Genomic DNA, 20,940 nt, shown 5'->3' with positions numbered 1-20,940 from the left:
CTTTTTAATCCTTGGTAACCCACACAGTGCTGTGTATTGTTGTCTTTTAACAGAATTGCTAAAACATATAATCATTAGCCCTGATTAGGCCAAACCTTACGATATTTAAAAGGGAGAAAGTGAGCCGAACAGGCAGATGATTACCTCACCAAAATCTGATTAATATTATCTCCCTAAAATTCGGGATGGACAATAACTAGCACGCCCGATAGATATGGAACTTCTCGGGGTTGTTTCTTACTGGTGCGATAATCCTCTCACCGATAATCGTCAACTCAGAAGGGGTGCTTGCTTTTGTGTGGATTTGTTCCTTTTTGTGAGAGCTTACTTGATCGGTTTATGTTTCAGAAGATAACGGAGGTCAAAGAGCTCTTGGAATCTACCACCAATCTAGTCAATATTTAACTTTTCATGGATTTTGCTCTTCCAGATAAGCTCATGTTAATTTCGAAGCTCTCCATATAAGAGAGAGAGGGCAGAGACTAGGTGTTGGCAAAGAGAAACTTGAGCTTGTAGAGGAGACAAGCCAAGCTGGGAAAGCACAAAAAAGGTCCTGAAAGGGCATTGATAACACAAGGACTGGCAAAGTGAAGACAGTCAAAATGGTGTCAGTTGGCCTACAGCTGCTTGGGTACGTTTTTGGACTGCTGGGGATGGTGGGCACCATTATAGCCACCCTCTTGCCCAACTGGAAGAGCAGTTCTTACATTGGCTCTAGCATTGTTACAGCTGTGGGATACACCAAGGGGCTGTGGATGGAATGTGCCAGCATGAGTACTGGCATCACCCAGTGTGACACTTACAACTCCCTGCTCGACCTCCCCTCCGACATCCAAGCAGCCCAAGCCATGATGGCGTCATCCATTGCAATGTCCATCCTGGCCTGCATCATCGCTGTCTTTGGGATGAGGTGCACCATCTTCGCCCAGGATTCTCCAGGAAAGGACAAGGTTGCTGTTACTGGGGGAGCTTTCTTCATAATCGCAGGCTTGCTCGGCCTAATCCCCATCACATGGAACCTCCACGTCATTTTGCAAGACTTCTTCAACCCAATCGTCCCGGACACCATGAAGTTCGAGATCGGAGAATCTCTTTACCTGGGAATTGTTGCATCTTTAATCTCCATCTTCGGGGGCTGCATGCTCTGTGCTTCCTGTCCGCCCAAGGAACCCACCCCAACGTACTACAGTCGCTATCAGTCCAAAAACCTGGGCGCCAAGACTCTCCAGCCGGGCATCAGCCAGACCCAGAAGTCCAAGAGTGACTTTAACTACAGCCAGACAGGCTACGTATGATGGACGCATCGGCGCGAACAAGGACTTGTACACTTTCTCTAAGGTGAGGAAATGGCGGCAGTTATCGTTTTCACGTTGTAGATACTTGTGTGGCCTTCGGAGTGGGTTATAAGGACAGACATTAGCCTGCCAGTGGGCCTTCATTTTGAACTTATCTTTGACAGTGTGACAAAGCATATGCATGAACTTACCATGAAGCTGCGGGTAGTTGCAACTACGGGTCCTGGCATTTCTCCTTGAACAATGAGTGCCCGCCGCCCACCATCTGCAGTGATGCCAGTCAACCCCCTGCAGGGGCTGTTCTCCATGGGCAAACGTTATGGACGTATGCCAGCAACACAAGAAAGAGGGCTGAACTCACGATGTGGCATACACCTGATACTGCTCATTTTTTTGTTACGAAGAGCGGCACAAACTTGTTGTTTGTGGTGCCATACTGGCTGAAAAAAAATGCCCCAGCCCCCTTCTCGACGCCGTTGTTGCAACATGCCCCGGCTGTCCTTCGTGATCTAGTTTCAGAGACCCGCGACAACAGTAAAATAAACATTGCTAATGCCCATAATGCTACAAAACTCGGCCCATGAACATTTTGGTTCTGACGAGAAGAAAATGAGATGTGGACAATGAAGCCGGCTGGAAACGACGCAAGATGCCCCTGCCAACGAATGCGTACCCAGGGACGAATTCAGACGTTGCCCACGCTGAATGTGGCCTAACTGTTTAAGAGAAACAATGAAAAACACCAATTTTTTCAAGGTGACACTTTGCTAGAGAAAAATAATATTGCGGGTGGCCTCTTTAGGATCGGACATGGGTAAGGGTGACTGACCGAGGGGGCATACAGATGTGTCCTCGTGCCTCTGAGCCGTGGTCTTCTGATCTCACCGGCACGCGCCCCCTGCAAGATACAACCGGAAGGGCAGATGCTGCAACGAGCCGATCGAAAGGGAGACACTGAGAGAGCTTTTTTCGCTTTTATTTTTCGGTGGGTGGTTAACGAAATACAACTTACAGCTCGACGGAATCAGAATACTGTATTTTTTATTTTTAATACTATTTCCCTCTACATTTTACTGCATGCGGTACGCCCTCATTTGTCATGAAATATTTGTACTGTGTAATATGCTATTTAATTGATTTACGTAAACGTGCTAAATTGAGTCTGAGTGCTGTGACCACAATCCTTAACTTGCTGTTATATACTCTGTTTTGCTGTTCGTTTGCCCTAGCTGTGAGACAGAATCTACTTTTCATTGAGTCCATAAGAAAAAATGTTTCTCTGACTTAGAATTGATTAATATCTGTAATTAGATCAGAGAGTTGCATTTTTTTCGTTCTTCAGCACACGTATGTTTGATATCCACTTTCATTTAAAAATGAAAATGTGTACGAAAGAAGCTCACTAAAAACAGGCCTATAGATTTCATACTTTGTATAGCAATATAAGTATTTCACTAAGATAGATAGACGGGTGCTAATTAGCATTGGCGAAGGGCTATATTTTTGAAGCAGTTGAACTAACTTTGTAATACAATTTTACATTGTTTGCGTATAGAACAATCGAGAATGTAAGATAGGTTCATTTTGTACAGACATGGAGGCCAGTTTAAATACTGAGTAGAGATATATTGTAATTTAACATTAAAGAACTATTATCGTGATGTCAAATATCTGAATTGTGACATTCTCAAACTGTAACCATGTTTTATATTTAGGCGGGAGACCAAAGAAGTGTTCTGCTGTTATCGGAGGCACAGAGATGTCGCTAAAACTTCATATTTCTAAACTTTAGCATCTGCATGAATTATAATCACACAGCCTTAATGAGTGGTTAGTATGAAGTCACGTTATTCAAGATTCCCAGCAGCAGTATGATATTTGCATCATCAGAAATTTTTGGTGACGTTGCACCTATTTTAGTCATACATAGATGCCCGCTTTTTTGGCTTCATGTAGTGAGTGAATAATACAAATGTGTTTCCAAATCCCCTACAATTCCACCCTTTTCTAAAAATGTCATCAGATTAAGGTGGAATTGCATATTTATTTACCTATCAGGACCTCTTGGGCTCACACAGGAAATGCAACGTCTTCCGCGTTGCCTTTAAAGTGCATGTTGCCACTCTGAAGCAGTAGAGCTAATTATATGCTTTCCATATTGAAGGGCTGTAGTCATGCCTTTTTTCTGTTTAAGAGCTGCCCACCATATCTAGCGCCCTTGTTGTGACCAAAATGGTGTCATCTAAATTGTGGGAGACACAAAGGTGAAAAAAACACAAGAGCCTACCACGAAATGCCAATATGGTGGGACCGGTAAGCACTTTATCATTATCCAAATATAGACTTCCAAAGTGGAGATCTGTCATGGGAGATTAAAAACAAAAGCTCCTGATGTGAGTCATATCCTAGCACGAGCAGATCCTTTTTTCAATTTTTCTGTCTAGGGCTGCCATGGTGTAGATGGTAGACAGGAAAAAAACGGCGGACATATTTGAAGATGGTTGCTTCATGATGGAGAAGCTGAAGTTGTCCCTGCTGTCTGGAAAATCACCATTACCTGAATTCTAAATGAGTTAGAGGATAAGAGACGTGACTCTTTACCACTTACCTCTAGGAGGAACCGTTCCGTTTACTTTACCTAAAAGCAACTTTTATGTTCCCCAAACATAAAAAAAAAAGTTTTATATTCGGGGCACACATCTGCTGTTGGGAAATGACTATCTTTCTGAGTTCTTGATAATATGAGAGCTGAGGATAAAATGATGCGATTTTACTTACAAACAGATGGATTTTCAACCAGTAAAATAGTTTTATCTTGAAAAAAGGCTTGAAATCTGTTGAATAATGGAATAGGAGGCTCAGTGCAACTGGAAGCACAGGCGATCGGGAGTAAGGCCCCACACACATATATTATTAATTCATCCCTCATCAGCAATATAGGGCCATGTATAGATAAGAGGCAGAGGCGGAGCTGTTATTCCCTAAACAGTATTTAAAGGATATTTTAGCAAACTGCATGGATTTATCAAGCATGTGACTGTACAGGGAATCCCAACTAAAACTCAGCTTGTTACACTAATATTCAAGAAAAACCAGGTAGGGGCTGATTCCTTTCGCTACAAGAAAGTGACAAGCCCTAATGGTGTAAGGGTGAAGGAATTCAGGGGCCGATTACGAGTTTGGCGGTCTTTGATTACCAGATTCGCGGTGACGCAGCAGTGGCGGTCCTGTTCGCCACCCTATTCCGATGCGGCCATTCAGGACAGCCACCACTGCGCCGGCTGCATGGCGGACAGGGCTATCCAACATGCTAGGCAGGACCGTCATGGTCCGTCGAGCTTATTATGAGTTTCCCCACCGTCAGCCTTTTCATGATGATGAGCCTGCCATGAAAAGGTGGCAGTGGAGAAACAAAAGGGACCCTAAAAGGCCCCCATGCTCCCGCTGCCATGGGTATGTATTCAGGGGGGCACAGCTTGTGCCCTCTGTTTTCATGCACCCCGAGTTCCAGCATGGCATGGACTTCATACTCCATGCCAATCTGGAACTTCTTTGGCGTTACCATTGTGGTGATCATTTCAGGGCATTGCCGTGGGAACAGCAAAACAAAAGCCCGCCAAACTTGAGTTGTACTCGTAATCCGGCTTGCGGGCCATGCACAGCTTTGGCGGTGCTGTGCCAGCGCAGCACTGCCAAAATCACAATCAGGCCCTCAGTATCTTTCACCAAGAAATTTTGTATCGTTTCTGCACCCTCCTTCCAGGTGAGGGCAATTTCCGATTGGTAATTATATAAGATAGCTGTTGTAGATCCCTTCTCCCCCCTGCTGACAAAGAACTGATCCATCTAGATGACAGTGACATTGTGTAGTGTCATCAGACTGCACAGAGAGGCCACTGCTTCATTGACTGACCAGACTCAGGGTCAGATGTTCTAAGAATCAATTGACGAAAAAGTGGTGGCAAATCAGGCTCCGGCCTTCTGTGAATTGATTCTGATTTTACGAAATGACCTATGTACCAATATGCCTGTTTGCAAAATGTCATTTTAGAATGGATTGTAATCCAACCATACTCATGAAGAATATTAATGAGGTATGTCACAAATTGTGTCTCACTCCTACTGGAGGCCATCACAGGTATGTTGGCCTGGTAGGCTCAGCAGACCCCCATGCCTGTGATCACCTTTGAGTAAAGTAAATTTTAAAAAATGGTGCTGCTTTAAAAATGAAAAATCTACCTTCATAAAAAAGTCTGAGAGATGATTGTGGTCCTGTGGACCATTAACTCCTCCACTGATGTTTTTTTAAAACGTTTACAAAGGGGAACCGTTCCCAAGGTAGCCCTTCCTTTTTGTGGATGAGTTACCACCTCCTTTGAGGTACCGACAACCTTTTAGTGGGTTTGTGACCAGAATTGCAGTGCAAACCATTGATACATCTGACACCAAATCGTAATTTGAAAGGTGTGCCCTATACATGCCCTTTCGATTTGTGATCTGTTATTTATTTCTAAACTCATTTTGTAATTTAATAAATCTTTAAATATTCAGGAAAGTTTTCAGTGAATACTAAAGGCCATTTTGCGGTCATAAATCCTCTAATTCACAGAACTGTTGGGATTGCGACAAAATGGATTAGTACATCTGACCCTAATTTCAGAACATCCTTCCCCTTGTGAGGATAAAAAGTATTTTGAATTCAAAGGCACCCTTTAAAATCAGAATGTAGGCATGAGTACTTTTTTTTAACCTGACAAAAACATGTATGTGTAGTGTTTCTTCCTCAGCTCTGGAAGAATGTGATCTGGAGAAGCCAATTAAATACTTTTAATGGTGATTCTCTCAAGAGTGTAACATAAATATGGGAACGCAATGATACGCCATTGCTCTTGTACGGCACAGTGATGACCTTGATTGTGGGATATGCCCTTTGATTGCATTATCGCTTTGACTTTTAAAGGCAAATGTGTTCACCTCACAGCTATAGAGAACAACAGCAGGAACAGCAGCTCCGTGTGCACACAAAGTGCTCGATAACCTTTAATTAGCACGACACGCTTCTGAGTAAACATACATCCGATCAAACAAAGGTGAGGCGATCAGAGCTACTCAAATGCACGAAGCACTGGCTTTTTCTAAAACACGGAAAATGAGTTTGGAAATACCCATATTTTTCATAAAATAGGATTGCATCCTGTCTTGAAGAAATGTTTTCCATTGTAAACGTGTACAATAAAAAAAATGCATGTTAATTGTTAATTGTGCAAATCAATTTCTTTTGGCTTGATAATCGTTTGAGGCTGTTTTGCTAAGAGCTAACTATTCATTTGAAAAGAGAGATGACTGGAATGAAACAGGGTTCTGTGCTGCAGTATTTTTGGACTGTTACGCATATAGCCAGGGCGTTAAAAGGGATGAAAACACTGTGTGTGTGTTTTTTTTTGGGGGGGGGGGGGGGGGGGGGGAGGGAAGGGGGGTCTCTCAAAGGGCTCAAAGGGACGTGGCCAATGTAATTAAGAGTAAGGACAAAAGGCGTAAACCCATAGACCTGGTTGAGATCTGGATGAAGGAGTATAAACAAAAAAGAATGTCTCAACAGGTATTATTAAAAGGACGGATAATTCAGCATGCACAAAATATTGCAATAAAAGAAAGTAGAGAGACTCATAATTCATTTGAATGTGCCCAAGGCATCTTGTATTTGGATAAATACAAACAATTTGCAGAGCAAGACAAGCAAAGGGTACTGAAAAATTGGGAACAGTTGTAGCAGCACTGTACGTAAATAATACGTGAGTAACCCGAAAGAACTTTGCAAACACATGGGCTTGTGACACTCAAAGGTGAACGGCGCAGGTGACAAGAGAGAAACAGCAGTGGCACAGAGTGAGAACGTGATAAATACATAGATGGACTTATGGTTCACAGTTATTGAGTTACAAAGATTTCATACAGATTTAAGGCTTTTTCATGAACCATGGTAAGGGGCACCGGGAGTTGAGCTGGTATGTCGATGGCGTTTCGATCCTAATGATTGAGGATTATCTTCTCGACCAGGTTACCGAATGGAGGCACTGAAAGTGGTCAGAGCGAGAAGGAGAATAAAGCGACTGGGAAGGGCGTATCAGCAAGCTTGAATCCACCTCAGGGGAGACACTCGTCCAAGAGGCAAGTCAAGAGGCAACAAATGGAGGACAAGGAGAAGAAACAGGGGTGGCAGGCAGTGTCTAGTCGTGGCTGTCTGGGTCGGGGATCGTCCACAGGGGCCCAAACCTCCAAAATTGAGTGTGCAGTGAAATACACTTTTAAAAGCAGTGCTGCAAGCCAGTGCTGCTTTAAAAAAACTCAGGCTCTCAGCAGTGCACACGTGCAAGGGCAACAAAGGCTCTTGGCCTCTAAACTGCCATGCCCTATTATATACTAGGGACTTATAGGTAGTTTTTTTATCCCCTTACCCTATTATCTACTAGGGACTTATAGGGTGGGTCATACCAATTATAAGTATTCCTCAATGTATTAGTTGTATTTAACATAGCACTAGCCCTGGGCCTGCTTAGCAGAGCCTAGTACAAAGTCAGCTTCCACCAGTTCTATTCAACACAAAAAATGGGGGTGAACAGGCAAAAAAGGGCGACTTTCTAACATCAATATCCACATGCAAAGAATCATCTTTCCTCTTCCTTCAAATCCTGCAAAATCACAAAGAAAATAAAGAACTGCACTAGAAGAAATGTTCTGCCTAGTTACAAAAAATGGCAGTTACCCTGACCTAAAGCTGCCAAGGCCTAATTTCAACACCAATGCACATTCACATTAAGGCCACGTCACTGGTGCTAGTGGAGGCATAGACAACCCCAATTGATTGGCATAAATTCGGTACAAGCATCAGTGGTATTTGGAGGTTTGGTGGTGGGTGGTCTCTTGGCAGTGTGAGCAACTGTCTCCCTCCACTGAGATGAAAATCGAGGTCGTAGTGTACCAAGGAGGGGCTTTGGAAATGGACAGGAGACCAAAATCCCTTCAATGGTCTCTAATTGCAACTGTGTGGTATGACCTTAAAGCACTAAGAGTGTTCTGATTCCGAATTGGAGGTAAAATAACATTTAGCTCAAAGGCATGTCTTACATTGTATAAATGCAGTCATTGGCGGCAAAGAAAAAAATCCAGAATAGGTCAGGTAAGTTCAAGTTTCCATCACACACAATGTGAATGGGTGCAGAAGGGGTGGCATTTGATCAAGCATCCCTCGCACACGAAGAGCAAGATCAAGATTGACAGCAGCACAGAAAGATATCTTCAAACTTAGGACAATTCATGTTGGCTAAAATAGCACACTCACAAAGAACACTTGATACCTATGTATATGGAAATGACCGCTTTAAAGAAGCAGGTGCGTATCACAAAATACATGCTTGTCTCTTATCCTTGCAGACTGAAACATGCCTCACTAGGCAGCATAGTATTACTAACCTCAATTCCCTCTGCCTCTAAATAACCATCCTAAAAACCTCGCCAAAACAACGTGCTTAAACGTTTGAAAAAAACATACCTTTAGCTCTTTGTTTGTGACCAAAATGTCATCACCTGCCAACCCCCCTTAAAGCTGCATTGACATCCATCTTGTAATACAAGTTTTCAAGATTAAACCTCCATCAACACCACCTAAACACCTACACTTCAGTGACAAAACCCAATACAACCAACAGCTGTTTTTGAGCAGCTGACACACTCCTACTAACGTGTACCCATTACCGGCCCTTTGACTGCCATACAATTAGGGTGGGAGTGTGGGAGCAAAACCCTACCCCAGAAATTGAACAGCTCAAACTTTGACACCCTCAAATGTAAAACAATTCAAATAAATAATTGGCCCACTCAATAACTAAATTCTAGATAAAAAAAGTTGAAATATTTTAATATAACATTCAAAATAAGCATTAGAGTGTAGGAAGCTGGCTCTCTATATAATATACGAAAGAGGTGTATAGTGTGCAGTGTCCAGGGGGTCCCCAGAGGCTTTACATAGGCTAAAGTAGATAATACTAACACTCTTTTTTGTGGTATTATGGACGAGCAGTTGGGCTTATCAGAGGGCAGTGTTAAGCATTTGTTGTACACACAGTGGCAGGAAATGAGACACACTCAATGAATAAATCAGAGAACAATTTGTAAAAATAATACTTGCTTATACTTATTTTTTAGAACCACAGAACTTCATCTTAGGTAAATACATTTTGTAATTGAAATACATTTCAATATCAAAACTGGACACCGTGCAATTTTCAGACTGTGCAATGTTAACCTATGGGAGAAAGAAAACATTCAGCATACAGATAGGTAAGATCGACTTACAACACCAGTCTTCAGGAGTTGGAGTCAGAATTGCGCAAGGTTCAGTTCAGCACTAACAGTACACCACCGGTGGCACAGGGGCGACCGAGTGCAGGTGCAAATACAGAGTCGGGCACCCAATACAACTCAATGAAGAATGGCGCAATCTGCCAGAAGCTGCTTACAGGTCAGAAGCAACAGCTTGGGGAGCCTGTCTCCAAGCGTTGAAGCAAACACTGTGTAGGGTCCAAAGCAGCACCAACACTATTCCACTAGCTGGACAGGGGCGGCCAGGTGCAGGGTGCCAACACATCATCGAGTGCCCAATGTAAATCAATGGAGAAAGGCAAAATAGGAAAAGGTCTACAGGCTCATGCCAAAAAGCCGGTTGAAGGAAACCAACAGCTGGAGAGGTAAGTTGCGATGCTCGGCAACGTAGGGGGCCTCTGGGCTGCTTCACCAAGGCCCAGGGCTTGTGCATGCAGAGGCTTTAGCCGATGTCAAGAATTCCGGGAGGGGTCTAGAGCACTGTTTAACCTCATTGGGCCAAGTGAGCCACTTGTACCCAAGCAAGAGGTGTTGGGTGCAGAGGTGGAACCAGGAGCAGGGTTTCGCAGTTCTTCAGGCCACTGAGGCCTTTACTTGAAGTTTATTTCTGGCAAACAGTTACTGCTGTTCTCAGGAGATCTTGATCTTTGTCAGAGGCAGGCAGTCCTCCCAAGGTTTTTGGAGGTTGTTGGGCTGCAGAATGAGTAGTTTTTTGTCACAGGATTGTCGAGGGCTGCAGACAGGCCGGTAGGTCTGGGGACAAGTCAGTAGTTCTCTGCAGTCTTCTCTACTGGTGCGACTCTGTGGTGTCTGGCTCTTCCTAGGTCATCAGGAACTGAAGTTCAGGGTCTGGGGTGCCACCAAAATACTAGATTAGTTTTATTACCAGGGAGTGACAGCTAGTGGCCAATGGCCCCCTTTCCTGGGGTGTCTACCCCCGCTATTATACCCAACTCCTGTGGTATGGGGCCATAGACACTGTCCTGATTAGATAAGTCTAACCATGTTCAAGATATTTGGCACTGAAAAGTGCACTTCTTCTCACCCAAAACCCATGAGGGGTGGAGTTGGCAAAGCGGGGTACACCTCCTACTCTAGATGAGTTTTTCTGCCTGTTCTCCCAACAAAAGAGGGTAAGGACAGGAAGAGGGGCCTGCCCCTTCTAACTGGAGCGGCTGGGGTTGTGTTACAAAGGTGGCAAGACCTTTGCAGCTCCCCGCTAATGATTGCTCTTCCTGACAAGGGGGAGGCGTGAGCACCACCACCCAGGAAAGGCATTGTACTCGACCTCTGAGCATGCAGACATTCACCCCATGAGGTCAGAACTCGGTCTGGTGGTAGCAAGCTGGCTGATGCCAGTCGGTGACCACACTAAGAGTTGGTAGGTTTCAGGGAACCCCACTAAGAAGCCCACTGTATGGAATTTTTAATAAATATGACACTGGAATCAGTGCAGGCTTATTATGAAGAGATGTTTGGTACCAAACATCCCATAGTTCAGTGAAGCCATCATGGAGCTTGGGAACTCGTAATGATGAGTGTCCAGCCGACGTACTTACTTTGACTTCCCTGGTCACTTACAATATCAAGAAAACAACAAGGATATTGCAGGGGCATATCTGCAGATGCAGATATACCCTCACAGGAGATATAGGGCACCCTGCTTTAGGACCAGGGCCTGCTAGAGGGATGTCTTACCTAAATCTCAAGCAGTGTCTGTGGGTATTTGCCATATCGACTCTTCCGTTTTGTCTGCACCAAGACACGCAGGCTGCAATGATCATGTGCATATGCTTGGTGAGGGGTCTCTTAGGGTGGCACAATCTGTGCTGCAGCCCTTAGAGACCCTCTGTAACCACAAGGCCCTAGGTACCAGGCGTAGCTTTTACTAGGAACTTATATTTGAGCTGGAGTGGTTCCAATTGTGAAAACAATAAGTAAAGTTTTAGGAAGATCTGGCGCAGGGGACCTGTTTGGCAGGGACTCTGTGCACTTCCATTCGAAATTACATCATTTTAAAGGCAAAACATGTGGGCTAACCATGTCCAAAAGAGGCTCTTTCCCACACAGAGCAAACGCCAATGGATCCTCTCAAGTGCAGTGCTATAGATAGTATGCAAAATCAGAGACTATCTAGTACCAAATGAGCCACAAAATCAAAACGAAATCAGAGAGCATCCCTAATAGAACAGGATAGCCTTCTGGCTCTCGCCCGAAATAAAGGGATTGTTATACAAAATTCTTGCATGACAAATTTTGAAAACTGCTAAATCCCCATAGTCTGAGCAAAAGTATTGTTTATGTAGCAAATCAGAAAACAAGGAAAATTACACATCATTACTGTGACACATAACATCTGTCCCCTATGCTAATACCATCTAGAGATGTTCTAACAAATATTAAACATTTAAACAATCAAACTTTCAGCAAATGAATGAACTTCTATGGACAATGGAAGGCAGCGAAAGGACCTTGATAATGTTTCAAGTCACAGAAAACAGGAGATAATTGAAAGCAAAGTAATCATAAGAGTGGACATAAACCATAACACCAACTTGATCATGCTCAAAGAAGCCTGTGGGGAGAAGATGCATGTATGTGAGGTGGGGTGAACAGGAATAAGTGCCAAAGATAAAGTCCATCTTGTCTCAGATAGTATTTAAAAGGAAAAAGTGGCAACATTAAAACACATTAATAAACACACTTCTACACATTATATAAAATTGGTTTAAACTATATTTATGTTAATTCCGACTATTTATGCAGAATTGATTAGAAAATGGCATATTACTCAATTTGTTTATGCACGAACTATAAACCCCAAAACAATAAAATAATACCCCCTTTGATTATTCAACAATTACTAAAACAATGAATGCATCTTTATTAATTAGGATTTCATTTTATTTGCATGGCGTTTTGTTTCTTTCTGGAATTCTCCTCCGCCATCTTTAATTGGTTTTAGATACAATCCTTGTTTTTCTCCATCTGATAGTTTTCAGACCTTTTCCTCTATAATGATTTCTTTTTACCTTTATTCTTTTACCTTTCATTGAGACATCCAGAGAAGTTTAAAATAAAACACAAAATAATTGCACAAGTCATTACAATTAATATTGGGTTAGTATCAGATGAATAGTTCCCCTTCCAAAACCAACCCAATTACTAACCTTACTAAAACCCTTCAGTATCTCACTAACCCATGATCCGACAGTTTCCCATATGCGATGCTCTTCAAAAGATTGAAGCTTGTGAGATATATTACTCATATTCATCATATGAGTCAATGAAAGGATTATCAGGAATGAAACTTTTAGTACTTTGCAAATGCTACCTTCCTCTGCAAAATGGATATCCGAGGGCAAGCAGTTCTCCATTACAATAGCCCTGATAGCCATTCATTCAGAGTTTATTTGAGTCAGTGCGCCTGCCATACTCAAAGCAAGTTGATTTACTAAAGTGGATAAATGTCTAATTTTCAAACCATTCATTGGCACACCAATAGAAGGAATAATAGCGCCTAACATATATAAAACTACCTGCCTAAAACCTTGCTTCACTCTCTTCAAGTCAACTAAATCATGCATTTGACTCTTGTCAAGATGAACTTCATTCGGCTAGAGTCCATAAGAGCACACAAAGCCAAACCCTCAAATTTAAAAAACAAGAGTATATAAAATGCACATCACTTATCCAAATAAAATCATAAATATTGAATTCAATTCATAAAATTTCATGAGACTAACAAAAATCTCCAGATACAAATTCAGACATACTGAAAGTTTTTAAGGTTCATAACTCCCCTAATGTGAAATGCTAGTTTTATCAAATAAAATACGGCAAGGCAGACTTCAGTTAAACCTAGTGCCTGCATAAAGAATACCCCTTGCTTGTACTGCTTCACATTGTCCTTGTGTAGAAGAGGTGGCAGAAAAAAGCATCATGGCTCTTGGTACAAGTGCAAAAGAAGAATAAGTGTCTGATGCTTTGAATTGAGCTATTGTCACACTTGTAGAAGTGTAGGTCCAAGTGCCCGTTGGGGAGAGGCAAATTTAAAGTGCAAAGTGCTTAGTCTGAAAAGGGTACACCAATACCAATGGGTGGGGGATAAGAGCCATCCCAAATAAGGCTCTAACCCAGGGGTTGTTGAAACTTCAGCATGCATAATTTACATTGCTTCTCATCTTCTGCGCCATATCTAGACAGCTATTTATGCAATGCTCCAGATACACCTTTTTAACGTGTGGCTTAAAGTTTTGGCCAATTAAAAGGGAGAAATTATACAAATCAGACAAACCCAATCATTCAAAAGAAACCTTCTCACACATAAGCCATGGTATTTGTTCTACCCCATCTAGTAGCAGGCAATCAAAAATACAATATCGTATTAATCAGGCCTCTGGTGATGACAAAATCTTTGTTCACAGTAATGGGTGCTATCCCACTAGCACCTTTCAGAAATGACATGCCAAGCTCTTCATGGGAAATTAAAGTGTAAGTGTTTCCAAGGACTTATAAACGCCCACACATAAATTGGCTCTCTGCATGCAACAAAGTTTCCACATAGTTATGTCCCCAAAGCCCCCCCCATAAATGTGCATTGACATACACTTACTCTTGTAAATATTCAGAATTGCTTCAATTGGTTTGATTTGGATCTTGCTTACAAATCTTAAAAAGGCTTCAATATTTCTCCTAAATATCTGGCCTCTCAGTGTTAAAAGCGGGGTCCAGCTCAGAGATTGATTTAATAAAATCCCCTGATAGGTAATTTTGTAAACCTTTAATAAGATGGACTGCCCCAGCTTAAAAGACTTTGACTTGGTACCAGGACTACTATAAGTCATAATGTAGGACTTTAAAAAATGTACTTTGAGGACTAAGTCCTCCATATCCATTAAAAACAAATGTAAAAGAAACTGGAGGCTATTTGCAGTTCAGGCTATTAAAACAGCATTGTCCACATATAATAAAATGGGGATAGGGGTATGGCCCATTCAGGGAACATCTTTACAGTTCCTAGTAACTCACTACTTCCATTTATAAACAACAGGAAAAGAAATGGGACCAAAATACACCCCTGCCTGACATCCGTACTTGAGCTAATACTCGGAGAACATTCACCTGAGGGGCTGTAATGGATCTTAACTGTGAGGTTTTGATGGAGACACATTATATGGAACAATAAATCCTGTTCAACTCCCATTTTGAACATAATATCCCACAATGTTGAGTGATTGACAACATCGAAAGCGCTCAAAAAAGCGATAAAAGCGAGGTGCAGAGAATCTCTCTTGACTTTCACATGCCTCCCCCAAATTAAGTACAAATTCAGGCGTTGTTCAATTGTCCCAATACCCTGTCTGAACCTAAATTGCACCTCTGACAGAATGTTTTGACGGCCTAATCTTAGAGGTGGGACAGTAAAATATGACCTAAATTCTTAGCGCTTGAACCTGTCAGGGAAATTGTCCCATAGCAAGATGTCTGAGACTGGTCCCCTTTTGTAAATATCGGGAATACAATAGCAGACTTCCTTGATTGTGGGATAGGCCCATGCCCTAAAGATCTGGACACATTTGTGAGTAGAGGGGCCCACAGAGGAAGATTTGATTTTTTAAAAGTCCACGGGACCCAGTCTTGTCCTAGTGGTTTGCCTTTAATACACTTATTTAGGGCAGTAATGACCTCCTGAACATCAAAAGAATATTGGGGGTTGTGTGCTAGATTCAGGGAAAAGATTACTATTATAGCCTAAGGGAATATCCACAGTGGAAAGATTTCTGTAAGTGCATGACCCAAGCCTCCACTCAAATGACCCCATTGGAAGGGTACTATCTCTTATTTTACCAGCATTCTAGAAGTCCCCCCAAGCTTTGCTTCTAACTTCAGACTTCCTAGCTTCTAAGGTTTGTTTATACAAGCCCCTAGCTAACTTAACTTCAGAGTCTAAGCCTAGAACATTTTTTCAGTTTAGCCATCATAGTTGTGTGTGCAGAGGATTATGGCGGTTTCAACCAGTGTGGTTATGATCTGGCCCGAGAAGGAATGGAAGATATAAGATTATCAGAAATGGTGTCACAAACATTAGAGAACTTGGACTGAATAAAGACTCAGCAGATACCAAGGTCATGATGGAATCCATTATCTTATCTACAATAAGATGATTGAAGGCTACTGGGTCAATATTCTTCCATTTCAATTTCAGGCTTTTATCCTCAGATAACTTCAAATTATTTGGGCAACTTATTTTTGTAGAATTGACATGGGAGGCCAGCTTAATGGAAATTGGGTTGAGATCAACCACACAGCTGCAGGCTATTGTACAATCAGAAAGATAAAGACACAATTTATTTGACAAAAGAAAAAGTCTATAGTGTTCCCTGATAAGTCTCCTGTGAACGTGGGAACACTTGCATTCGCTGAACCACATACTTCACTCAGAAAAGCCAAATTATGTTTGAGAACCAGGTCATTTAGCGCATCACCATAAGTGGGGTGTGAGAAATGCATGATGTTATTTGAATGGCCATCATTAAGACCATAACAAATTCTCATGGGTTTGGCCAGAAAGAGTTGGAACATTTTTCGGCACCAATACATAAGGGATGAGGAAGTTGAGGATTAGAATGCCTGTTTCTAAGAAGGTTTATCAATTTGACAGATGGGCCATTACTCATGGGAGCAGGTAGTGCCAAATTTTATATGGACCCTTTTTTCAACTAGTTGATGCAGCTAGCACCATGGCCTGAGACTTTATCTGTGGTTGGGGAGACTCAGGGGATTTGAGAGATCTGAGCATATGAATTGGCTTGAAACAATTGCAATAGAGGAAGGCACCAGTTCTGTCCCCGGTTCTGCCAACTGACATGGATGCAGTGCTGGTATAGAATGTGAGGGAGAGTGAGGAGGAATCATTTCCTTTAGGTTAGTTTCAATAACTTCCAAACGTGTGAAAAATAGGGTAAAACTGGTTGAGATATGATCAAAAATAGATGATTTTAAGTCCTCAAGAACAGACTCCAATGTAGTTACATTTCCATCTCGATTCTCCACACAGGTTGCAGATACAAGGAGAGGGGTCTCTAGCTTTTCAGCTTTTAGCTAATTAATTAGCTATTTAGTTGTTGTCAATCTTCTAGTGAGGCACAATATGATTAGGTTAGGTTAAACAGGGGGCTAAAGAAAAAGGAGTAATTAAAGTAATAGGAAGCAATAAGTGCCTTTACAAATAAGGGTCATTCAATTAAAGGAAAAAAATGATTGAAAAAAAGAGAGGAACAACTAGAAGATATATATTAAAAAAAACTAGTTCTAATACTCACTCTGTGGGGGCTTTGGCAGGGTAGGGGGTTCCATCAACCGGACCCGATCCGGTTAGACAGTACAAGGGTTTCTCACAGGAGGAGGGGGGGTAGGTTGGGGCACTGGGGTAAAAAAGCATAAAAATTTCCTCATTTCCGGATTGGTTTCTGACAATTTTTTTGATAAGACATGGGTAGTCGACTTAACTTTGGTAGGAGGTCGAGGTGACTTTCTTCTCTTAGCTAGATTTAGTGGACTTTGTGGACTTTTCTGGATTTTGTGGGCAAGGCACGATTTATGACTCATGAGCAATCTTAAGATCCTCTCCTGGAATGTTAATGGCCTGCGAACCAAACCAAGAGCAAATAGGATCGTACAATATCTGCGAGATTCGGATGCGCAGGTCATTATACTCCAGGAGACACACTTAATTGAGGCTGAGACGCTCGAGTTGGTAAAAAAAAAACAGGTGTATAGATGCTTCAGTAGCTACTTCCCAAACATTAAACATAAGGGGCATGACTATCCTCTTTAAAAAATCTATAAACATAAGAGTTATTTCGCAAAAGGTGGATTCTGGAGGCAGATGGGCAATTGTCACTGTAGATATAGGTGGAGCACGTTTGACTTTAGTAGGTTATTATGGGCCTTATTGAGATGATCCCACAGCTCTGGAACTACTATTTTCTCACCTTTTGCACTTCCCTGAGCCAATTATCATAGCAGGGGATTTTAATATCGTGCTCGACCCCCTGCTTGATAAGACCCCAAGCAGTAGGCAGCAAGCATTGCCAAAGTCTAGAGCTTTCCTTCTTAACTCTATGAATCAATATGGATACATAGATATCTGGAGGGCAAGAGCAGGGCTACAATCTGGATTTTCGTACCGGGACTACAAATACCGACACCAATCCAGCATTTACTTTATTCTAATAAGTCGTAATTTAGTCGATTCTGTAAGAAACATTAGCTATTTGCCTTTGCACCTGTCTGATCATTCCTCAGTATCCTTGGATCTCGTTGGAGTAATCAAACCTTCTTCTAGATCCTGGTCTTTAGATCGATCTTTTCTCTCATCATCGGATGATGTTTTGTTCATTAAATCTGAAACACGGGTGTTCATGCAAGCAAATATCGGCTCTGCTGAGCCCGGTATAGTATGGGACGCCTTTAAGTGCTTTCTCCGAGGGGGTAATTAAGAACAAGGCAGTGTTCCAAAGGAGGCAATACACACAAGAAATAGCGTCCATTGAAACTAATCTACTTGCAGCACAAGGTGAAATAGATAACAGTAGCAATGCTCCTAATTGCGATCTACCCTTGTTGCATAGGAATTTGCTAGCGCTAAAGGAGAAATTGGCTTGCGTCCTAAACCAACGCATCCTGCAGAAATGGGAGGTGAGCAAGTTAGCCCACTTCGAATACGGGGAAGGGGCTGGCAAACTATTGGCCTGGAAGTCAAAAATCGACCAGGCACGCAACATCATAGACTCTGTTATAACGAGTCAAGGTACCTTTTTCTCGGACACAGATATTAGAACAGCCTTGAAAGATTTCTTTCAAAGTTTATATCAGGAAGATAGGAACATCACCTCGGATAGTATAGAAAAATGGCTGGATGGTATCTCCTTACCATCATTATCCTCTGAACAAAGTGCCTTCTTGGATAAAGTGATTACAGAGGAAGATGTTGTGTTGGCTATACAGGGCAGCAAAAGAAGCAAGGCTGCAGGCCTTGATGGCCTGCCAGCTGAGATCTATAAAAATCTGGTGGTAGAAATATCTCCCTTCCTTGCTGTCCTGTTTAATCAAATTCTGCAGGAGGGGGCGCTCCACCAACATCTTGGAATAGCGCATCTATTACACTTATTCTAAAACCTGGTAAACCTGCTACCAACTGTGGTTCATATCGTCCTATATCAATCTTGAACGCAGATTATAAAATCTTTGCATCTCTTTTGCAAGCAGGTTGGGCCAGGTTGCCCCCGATATTTTACATCCTAACCAGAAGGGTTTTGTCAGGGGTCGCCAACTTTATGAATTAACCTATGATGTAATAGGCGCTATAAATATTGCGACCAAGGACTCCATTCCACTGGCTATCCTCACATTGGATGCCACCAAGGCCTTCGACAGGGTCAATTGGACGTACCTGTCGGGGGCCATGGCCAAATTCAATGTGGGCAAGGGTTTTTGCAGAGCGGTAAAATTGTTGTACCATAGTCCAACTGCTTGTGTATTGGTAAATGGGGGCCTGTCTGAACCCTTTGCAGTTACAAGAGGAACACAGCAGGGCTGCCCTCTATCCCCTTTGCTATTCGATCTCTATATTGAGCCTTTTGCCCAGAAATTAAGAGAGGATGATACCATCAAGCCTTTTATTTATAGAGATTGGGAAAAGAGGGTGTCCCTCTACGCGGACGAAGTCATGATAATGACATCAGAGATTAGCACCCCGTTTCCTGCAGCCATTTAGTTAGCCTTGGAATTTGGGGAACTCTCAGGCTACGAGGTAAATGCCTCAAAGACTGAGATAATGGTGTGGAATGATGACTCGAGCGGATTTAACAAGCAACTAAGCACAAGTGTCCGTTATTTAGGGCTAAACATCGTCAAAGATATCAGTCTGATCGCCCCCTCGAACTTTGCTGCAGTTGCAAAAGAATTTCAGAAGCTAATCAGAGCTTGGCAGCACCCCCCCCTGTATTTATTAGGCAGAGTAAATCTGGTAAAAAATGTCTATCCTACCGAAGGTTTCTTTTTTATTTAACACAATTCCACTTTTTTTTTACCCCTCTTTGTTGGCATTTATTTGGAATAATAAAAATCCAAGGATAGCCTGGAAGAAAATCAGGCGCCGCAGGGAGAAGGGGAGGCTGGCGGGCCCAGATTTGCAGATCTATGCGTGGGCGCTTCAATTATCATACGCACGTATGCTTCTAAAAATGCCAACAGATGAGGGTATTGGGAGTATGTTTCTGGATTTATTGAAGTGTGAAGGAGTTGGGCAGTCTGGATACTTGTTTAAATTTGGTGACCCCAAATTCTTCAAAAAGGTTAAACTGAAGGTGCTGCAGGGTCTGGCAAGAACTTGGGCTAAGGTGAGAACTTCAATAAAATTAGGGTACTACTCTAGCAGATCTCCAATATGGGATCTTCCCTTGGGTCCAGGCTGGGTGGGTGACATACTAGCAATCCCGCTTAGAGAGGCTGGAATAACAGTTTGGGGAGATCTGTTTTTGGAAGGGACCCTGCTTCCCTGGGAATATCTAGTAAGCAAGGTGGGGCCCAATCTCTCTAGATTTAAATATTTGCAAATATCGAGTTGGGCTCAAGCAGTAACCACCCAAACAGCACGCTGGAACAACATGCCATTAGGGGGAGGCAGTGAACTTGAATCTCTTTTGCTAGATAAACCGCCAGCAAAAAAAGAGATCTCTTTATGGTACAATCTGATCTTGGAAGAAACTGACAGCAATTTTCACCTTCCTAAGCTTTTGTGGGGAGACTCGATGCCGGGCCTGAATGTGAAAGATCTGTGGTTAGTGTCCTGCAAAGTACTGTGGGACTTAGTCAAACCTGCTAGGCTTCGTAGAAACCATCTTTGCACCCTACATAGGGCCTACTACTCCCCGCAGAGGTTGTCCAAGTTTTCCCTGGGGGGTCCAGTGGCTTGTGCACGGTGTGGCTTAAAAGAGGCCCGGACATGCATATGTTCTTTGACTGTCCTCACCTAGCACCTTTTTGGGACTCTATCAGCTCAAACTTTCATCTTCTCTAGGATTCACAGTAGTGATTGATCTTCGCATTGTCATCTTTGGAGTTGGGGACCAAATTCATAGTCCAGCGAAGGACCTTCTGTTCTATTCCATCCTGGCGACTCGCAGAGAAATCTGTAAGCATTGGAAGGATGCTTCCATCCCTTCCTTTCATGACTGGTGCTCTTCAATTCTCTAAATCT

The 20,940-nt window shown here is 42.5% G+C and overlaps 1 protein-coding gene and 1 long non-coding RNA gene across 2 annotated transcripts; both read left to right on the top strand.

Moving 5' to 3' along the window:
- Nucleotides 1-480: 480 nt before the first annotated feature.
- CLDN2 (claudin 2) lies at nucleotides 481-1,443 on the top strand. The gene has a single exon (XM_086964650.1). It carries the CDS (start codon nucleotides 603-605, stop codon nucleotides 1,293-1,295), a length of 693 nt encoding a protein of 230 aa, XP_086820776.1. The 5' UTR covers nucleotides 481-602; the 3' UTR covers nucleotides 1,296-1,443.
- A 1,626-nt stretch (nucleotides 1,444-3,069) lies between these two features.
- LOC147718884 (uncharacterized) lies at nucleotides 3,070-6,554 on the top strand. Its single transcript, XR_015309861.1, has 2 exons — nucleotides 3,070-4,189; nucleotides 4,725-6,554. It is a non-coding gene; the product is annotated as an uncharacterized LOC147718884 (long non-coding RNA).
- The last annotated feature ends 14,386 nt before the right edge of the window (nucleotides 6,555-20,940 follow it).

This window comes from Lissotriton vulgaris, chromosome 4_1, assembly GCF_964263255.1.
Source record: "Lissotriton vulgaris chromosome 4_1, aLisVul1.2, whole genome shotgun sequence".
In the NCBI taxonomy this organism is placed as follows: domain Eukaryota; kingdom Metazoa; phylum Chordata; class Amphibia; order Caudata; family Salamandridae; genus Lissotriton; species Lissotriton vulgaris.
The sequence above is the reverse complement of the archived record's forward strand: the minus strand, read 5'-3'. Positions and strand labels throughout refer to the sequence as shown.

Coding starts and splice junctions, on each gene's coding strand:
- CLDN2 (XM_086964650.1), top strand. CDS start 603: ATGGTGTCAGTTGGCCTACAGCTGCTTGGGTACGTTTTTGGACTGCTG.